A 7,375-nucleotide genomic window follows, 5' to 3' on the forward strand; every position below is an offset into this window, starting at 1 on the left:
ATGTGGGACAGGGACTGTATACAAGGTGATTAGTGCTTAGTACAGTGCCTGACATATTAAGAGCTTAAATACCACAATTACTATTATTATATTATTCCCCAGTCTCCATCAGCTCTCCCCAGTTGCTCCGTTCAGAGAAGACCCTGTCCGGCTCAAAGGAGCTGAAGGAAGTGACCGAGTCCCAGGGTCAGGTGTGGCATTTGTTAAACACTTACTGTGTCAAGCACCGTTCTGAGTGCTGGAGTGGATACAAGCAAATAGGGTTGGACACAGTCCCTGCCCTACATAGGGCTCACAGCCTTAATCCCCATTTTACAGATGGGGGAGGTGAGGCTCAAAGAAGTGAACTGACTTGCCCAAGGTCACACAGCACACAGATTTATTTATTTCTATTCATGTCTGTCTCCCTCTCTAGACTGTAAGCTTGTTGTGGGTAGGGATGTGCCTGTTTATTGTTGTAGTGGACTCTCCCAAGCATTTAGTACCGTGCTTTGTATGCAGTAAGTGTTCAATAAATACGATTGAATGAATGAATGAATGAATGAATGAAAGCGGCAGAGTTGGGATGAGAACCCAGATCCTTCTGACTCCCAACCCCATGCTCTACCCATTAGGCCACCCTGCTTCTCAAGGAAGGGGTCAAGGAAGGGAGTGTAGGTGGTACACAGCAGCGTGGCTCAGTGGAAAGAGCCCGGGCTTTGGAGTCAGAGGTCCTGGGTTCAAATCCCGGCTCCGCCAATTGTCAGCCATGCCTCAGTTCTCTGTGCCTCAGTTACCTCATCTGTAAAATGGAGATGAAGACTGTGAGCCCCTCGTGGGACAGCCTGATCACCTTGTAACCTCCCCAGCACTTAGAACGGTGCTTTGCACATAGTAAGCGCTTCATAAATGCCATCATCATCATCATCATACAGGGTGGCAGGATGGCTGAGCTCGTGAAGCCCCTTCTAGGCCCTGATGCCTCTGCCGCCGCCAGGCTCGATCTCAAGGCAGCTCCAGGAGGCCTCGGGCCGCGTACTCGTTCTGAGTGACGTTGTACACCCGCTGCAGGGTCTCGGCGGCCCACCCGAACGCCCCCACGGCCTCCACCTCCCTGCCTCCGGGGCAGGCCAGGTCCAGCAGCCGGCCCCGCGGGGGCATGGCCAGAAAGGCCAGCCCGGCCGCCTGCCGGATGAACCAACTGTGGTAGGGGGCCAACGCCTCCCTGTAGGCCTCCGCACACAGGACCCCGGTGTCCCCGGCTCCCCGCGGCCCCGCCAGTTTGGCCAGGAAGAGCTGGACCCAGTGGAGGGCCCGGTGGAGAAGGAGGAGGGTGCGGAGGCCGGAGCGGGGGAGGGCAGGGTCCCGCGCGGGTCCACCGGGCAGGTCCACCAGCCCCCGGCTCAGCTCCCAGGAGGCCATGGTGGACAGCGAGGCGTAGTGGGCGGCGTGAGGACCCGTGGAGTGAGCGTCCAGGACGGAGAGCTTTGAGGTGGCCTCTTGCGTGACGAAGGAGAAGACCGTCCCCAGCGGGGACAGGAACCTGTGGGAGGTAAAGGGGAAGGAGACCCCGACCCAGAGGCAGAGGCAGAGACGGGGTGGAGGTCAGTATTGGGGACCCCCCACTCATCCATTCCCTCCGCCTCTGCTGCTCCCCCTCCCAGCCAGTCAGCCATTCAGTGGTATTTACTGAGCACTTACTGTTTGCACAGCAAACAGTGCTGGGAAGTGCTGGGAAGAGGACAATAGAAAAATAAACAGACACATTCCCTGCCCACAAACATCCACCACCACCCGGAACTCTGTGACCTTCTGCCCGGTCTGGGCTCACTGGAGAGAGGAGGCAGGCGGAGGCCCAGGGACGCAGAAGAAGAGAAAGACAGCAGAGCAGAAAATGGGGGTGACCGTCCGGGGCACACAAGGCTCTCCAGGAGGGGTGGGGAAGGGTCTCACTTTCTTTTTTATGGTATTTGTTTGGCGCTAAACATGTGTCAGGCACTGTACCGAACACTAGGATAGATAGAAGCTGACCAGGTTGGACACAGTCCCTGTCCCACCCAGAGCTCGTAGTCTTAACTCCCATTTTCCAGATGAGGGAACTGAGGCCCAGAGAAGTGAAGTGACCGGCCCGAGGTCACCCAGCAGATGAGTGGCAGAGCCAGCGGCATCAGAACCCACATCATTCATTCAATCGTGTTTATTGAGCACTTACAGCGTACTAAGCACTTGAGAGGGGACAATATAACAATAAACAGACACATTCCCTTCTTCTAATTCCCAGGCCCGGGGCTCCACTAGGCCACACTGCTTCTCACCTGATCAACTCTCTCCAGCCGGCCAGGTAGTGGTCCAGTTTTAGGTCCCCCGGGGTGGCCACGCTGGCCGTGAACTCCTTCACCAAGCGACCCAGTAGGATTTCGGGGTCCAGGCAATGAATCTTAGCGCTGGGGGAGCCCTGGAGGAATTTGGTGGCGGGGGGGGGGGGGGGGCGGTGGACGGAGCAGAACTGTTGGCAATCTTCACTCCTGTCCCTGCCCGGTCCTCAAGTGGCATCGGGATTACATCATCCCTTCCCCCACTTTTAAAAAATGCTATTTATTAAGCACTTACTACGTGCCAGGCGCTGTACTAGGCACCTGGGGTAGATACAAGATTGGACACAGTCCGTGTCCCGCGTGGGGCTCACAGCCTTAATCTCCATTAATCTCCATTAACCTTAATCTCTTCTTCCAGGAGGCCTTCCCAGACTGAGCCCCTTCCTTCCTCTCCCCCTCGTCCCCCTCTCCATCCCCCCATCTTACCTCCTTCCCTTCCCCACAGCACCTGTATATATGTATATATGTTTGTACATACTTATTACTCTATTTTACCTGTACATATCTATTCTATTTATTTTATTTTGTTAGTATGTTTGGTTTTGTTCTCCGTCTCCCCCTTTTAGACTGTGAGCCCACTGTTGGGTAGGGACTGTCTCTATATGTTGCCAACTTGTACTTCCCAAGCGCTCAGTACAGTGCTCTGCACCCAGTAAGCGCTCAATAAATACGATTGATTGATTGATTGATTTTACAGATGAGGTAACTGAGGCACAGAGAAGTGAAGTGACTTCCCCAAGGTCACACGGCAGACAAGTGGCAGAGCCGGGATTAGAGCCCAGGTCCTTCTGTCTCCCAGGCCCGCGTTCTAACGGTGAGGCCACGTTCCCCTGCCTCCACCTTGGTCCTTTCTCCGGCCCAACTGGATCTTCCTGAGAAATCTCCGGACACGAAGGCGAACCCCATCTCCTGAGCATCCCGAAGCAGCGTGGCTTAATGGAAAGGGCACAGGCTTGGGAGTCAGAGGTCATGGGTTCTAATCCCGGCTCCGCCCCTTGTCAGCTGTGTGACCTTGGGTAAGTTACAACTTCTCTGGGCCTCAGTGACCTCATCTGTATAATGGGGATAGAGACTGTGAGCCCCACGTGGGACAACCTGATTACCTTGTACCTACCCCAGCGCTTAGAACAGTGCTTGGCACATTGTAAGCGCTTAATCAATCAATCAATCGTATTTATTGGGCGCTTACTGTGTGCAGAGCACTGGACTAAGCGCTTGGGAAGTACAAGTTGGCAACACACAGAGACGGTCCCTACCCAACAGTGGGCTCACAGCCTAGAAGACTTGAGAAGCAGCGTAGCTCAGTGGAAAGAGCCCGGGCTTTGGAGTCAGAGGTCACGGGTTCAAATCCCGACGCCACCAATTGTCAGCTGTGTGACTTTGGGCAAGTCACTTCACTTCTCTGGGCCTCAGTTCCCTCACCTGTAAAAATGGGGATGAAGCCTGCCAGCCCCCCGTGGGACAACCTGATCACCTTGTAACCTCCCCAGCGCTTAGAACACTGCTCTGCACATAGTAAGCGCTTAGTAAATGCCATTATTATTATTATTAACAAATACCAACATGATTACTATTATTATTAGCCCCCTAAATTTCCCTCCCCCCAGAGCAGTCTAGCCTCCTGCCTTCCCACTGCTGTTCCCTTTGCTTCTCCAATCAATCAATCAATCAATCGTATTTAATGAGCGCTTACTATGTGCAGAGCACTGTACTAAGCGCTTGGGAAGTACAAATTGGCAACACATAGAGACAGTCCCTTGGGTTGCCAGATTTGTCTGCTCCCCGATCAGTGTGGGGGTCCCACCGATTCTCCCTGGCCCTCCCACCCCCTCGGTCTGCCCTCAGGGACAGCCTGATCACCTTGTAACCTCCCCAGCGCTTAGAACAGTGCATCGCACGTAGTAAGCGCTTAATAAATGCCATCATTATTATTATTATTATTATTATTACCTGGGGGGCGAGGATGGCCCGCGGTCGGTCGGACAGTGGCAGGACTGCTGGGGAGAGCAGAGCCAAAGTGAGGGCCCGGGGGGCTTTGGGGTGGGGGGCTTGGGGGGGGGCGGGGAGGAGGGGGCCGGCAGGGAATGGGGAGGAGGGGAAGGGTCTCACTCACGGAGCCATTTGTTGGAGAGGTAGAGGAGAAAGGCGAAGACCCCCAGAGGGAGGAGGAGCCGGAGGCCGCAGAGCCCCCCGGAGTTTCTCCAGGCCCGAGGGGCTTGGGGCGGCCGCAGCTCCAACCCCATGGCTGCTGCCAATTTGTACTTCCCAAGCGCTTAGTACAGTGCTCTGCACATAGTAAGCGCTCAATAAATACGATTGATGATGATGATGGCTGCTGCTGTCGACGCCCCCAGCCCCGCCGCCCCAACCTTTACCCCTCGGACTCCGGAGGTAAATCATTAACCAGGAGGCCTTCCCAGCCTGAGCCCCTTCCTTCCTCTCCCCCTCGTCCCCCTCTCCATCCCCCCCATCTTACCTCCTTCCCTTCCCCACAGCACCTGTATCTATGTATATATGTTTGTATATATTTATTACTCTATTTATTTTACTTGCACATATCTATTCTATTTATTTTATTTTGTTAGTATGTTTGGTTTTGTTCTCTGTCTCCCCCTTTTAGACTGTGAGCCCAATGTTGGGTAGGGACTGTATATATGTTTGTACATATTTATTACTCTATTTATTTATTTTACTAGCACATATCTATTCTATTTATTTTATTTTGTTAGTATGTTTGGTTTTGTTCTCTGTCTCCCCCTTTTAGACTGTGAGCCCAATGTTGGGTAGGGACTGTATATATGTATATATGTTTGTACATATTTATTACTCTATTTATTTATTTATTTATTTTCCTTGTACATATCTATTCTATTTATTTTATTTTGTTAGTAGGTTTGGTTTTGTTCTCTGTCTCCCCCTTTTAGACTGGGAGCGTTGGGTAGGGACTGTCTCTATAGGTTGCCGATTTGTACTTCCCAAGCGCTTAGTACAGTGCTCTGCACATAGTAAGCGCTCAATAAATACGATTGATGATGATGATGATGATGATTAACCGCCCCCCACCCCCGCCCCTGGGTGACCTTGTACCCATTTACCCATTTATCCCTTTTACCCTTTATCTTTTAGACTGTGAGCCCACTGTTGGGTAGGGGCTGTCTCTATATGTTGCCAAATTGTACTTCCCAAGCGCTTAGTACAGTGCTCTGCACACAGTAAGCGCTCAATAAATACGATTGATGATGATGATGATGATTAACCGCCCGCACCCCTGGGCGACCTTGTACCCATTTACCCATTTATCCTTTTTACCCTTTATCTTTTAGACTGTGAGCCCACTGTTGGGTGGGGACTGCCTCTATATGTTGCCAAATTGTACTTCCCAAGCGCTTAGTACAGTGCTCTGCACACAGTAAGCGTTCAATAAATACGATTGATGATGATGATGATGATGACTGTCTCTATATGTTGCCAATGTGTACTTCCCCAGCGCTTAGTCCAGTGCTCTGCACACAGGAAACGCTCAATAAATACGATTGATTGATTGATTGATTTTACCCCGCCCCATCCCCTGCCCGCTGCTCATCCCCTCCCCTCTGTACCCCCGACCCCTCCCCGCCGTCGCGAAGCGGCGTGGCCCCGTGGAAAGAGCACGGGGATGGGAGTCAGAGGTCGCAGGTTCTCATTCCGGCTTCCCCACATAATAAGAATGGCATTTATTAAGCGCTTACTATGTGCAAAGCACTGTTCTAAGCGCTGGGGAGGTTACAAGGCGATCAGGTTGGCCCACGGGGGGCTCACAGTCTTCATCCCCATTTGACAGATGAGGTCACTGAGTCCCAGAGAAGTGGACTTGCCCAAGGTCACCCAGCTGACAATCGGCGGAGCTGGAATTTGAACCCGTGACCTCTGACTCCAAAGCCCGTGCTCTTTCCACTGGGCCACTGTGCTTCTCCACATGTCTGCTGTGTGACCTTGGGCAAGGCACTTAACTTCTCTGGGCCCCAGCGACCTCATCTGTAAAATGGGGATGAAGGCTGTGAGGCCCACGTGGGACAACTTCATCACCTTGTATCTCCCCCAGTGCTTAGAACAGTGCTTTGCACGTAGTAAGCGCTTAACAAATGCCATCATTATTATCCCAGGCCTCTGAGATTGGTCCAGGGCCGTCCCAGCCTGGGGGATCCTCACTGCCCGCGGGATTAGCGCGGGGGCCGAGGGCAGGGTGGGAGTGGGGGGCAAACGAGGACTGAATTGCCGCCCCCCGCCCCAGCTGGGATCCCCATGCCCACCCCCCAGGGCCAAGACCCTCTAAGCCCGTCAGGGGTCCGGGGCCCTCATCCTCCCTCTTTGGGGCACCCCTACCCCTCTGATCCCCGGTCCTCAGAGAATAATAATAATAATAATAACAAATTGTGGTATTTGTTAAACGTTTACTATATGCCAAGCACTGTACTAAGTAGTAATAACAATGATGATATTAAGCACTTACTATGTGCAAAGCACTGTTCTAAGCACTGGGGTAGATACAAGGTTATCAGGTTGTCCCACGTGGGGCTCACGGTCTTAGTCCCCATTTTACAGATGAGGGAACTGAGGCCCAGAGACGCTAAGTGACTTGCCCAAAGCTACACAGCTGACAAGTGGCAGAGCCGGAATTCGAACCCATGACCTCTGACTCCAAAGCCCGTGCTCTTGCCACTGAGCCACGCTGCTTGATACAGGCAAATTGGGTTGGACACGGTTCCAGTCTCACACGGGGCTCGCCGTCTCAATCCCCATTTTACAGACGAGGCAACTGAGGCACAAGGAAGTGAAGTGATTTGCCCAAGGTCACACAGGGGACAAGCGGCAGAGCTGGGATTAGAACCCATGACCTTCACACTTCCAGGCCTGTGGTCTATCCACTAGGCTATGCAGCTTCCCATCAATTGAGCTCTTACTATGAGCAGAACTCTATACTAAGCGCTTGGGAGAGGGCACTACAACGGGGATGGTAGACACGTCCCCTGACCACAAGGAGT

General features: G+C 52.8%; 1 protein-coding gene across 2 annotated transcripts; it reads right to left on the reverse strand.

Moving 5' to 3' along the window:
• Nucleotides 1-844: 844 nt before the first annotated feature.
• GLTPD2 (glycolipid transfer protein domain containing 2) lies at nucleotides 845-4,606 on the reverse strand. 2 transcript variants are annotated; one of them, XM_038768894.1, is made up of 4 exons: nucleotides 4,468-4,606; nucleotides 4,305-4,348; nucleotides 2,295-2,434; nucleotides 845-1,522 (listed from the first exon to the last, which is right to left on the reverse strand). In XM_038768894.1, the coding sequence occupies exons 1-4, from the start codon at nucleotides 4,595-4,597 to the stop codon at nucleotides 985-987; spliced, it is 852 nt and encodes a 283-aa protein (XP_038624822.1). In that variant the 5' UTR covers nucleotides 4,598-4,606; the 3' UTR covers nucleotides 845-984. The 2 variants fall into 2 exon arrangements, with proteins under 2 accessions (XP_038624822.1, XP_038624821.1); XM_038768893.1 differs by having other exon boundaries at nucleotides 4,305-4,351.
• Nucleotides 4,607-7,375: the final 2,769 nt, after the last annotated feature.

This window comes from Tachyglossus aculeatus, chromosome Y4, assembly GCF_015852505.1.
Source record: "Tachyglossus aculeatus isolate mTacAcu1 chromosome Y4, mTacAcu1.pri, whole genome shotgun sequence".
NCBI lineage: Eukaryota > Metazoa > Chordata > Mammalia > Monotremata > Tachyglossidae > Tachyglossus > Tachyglossus aculeatus.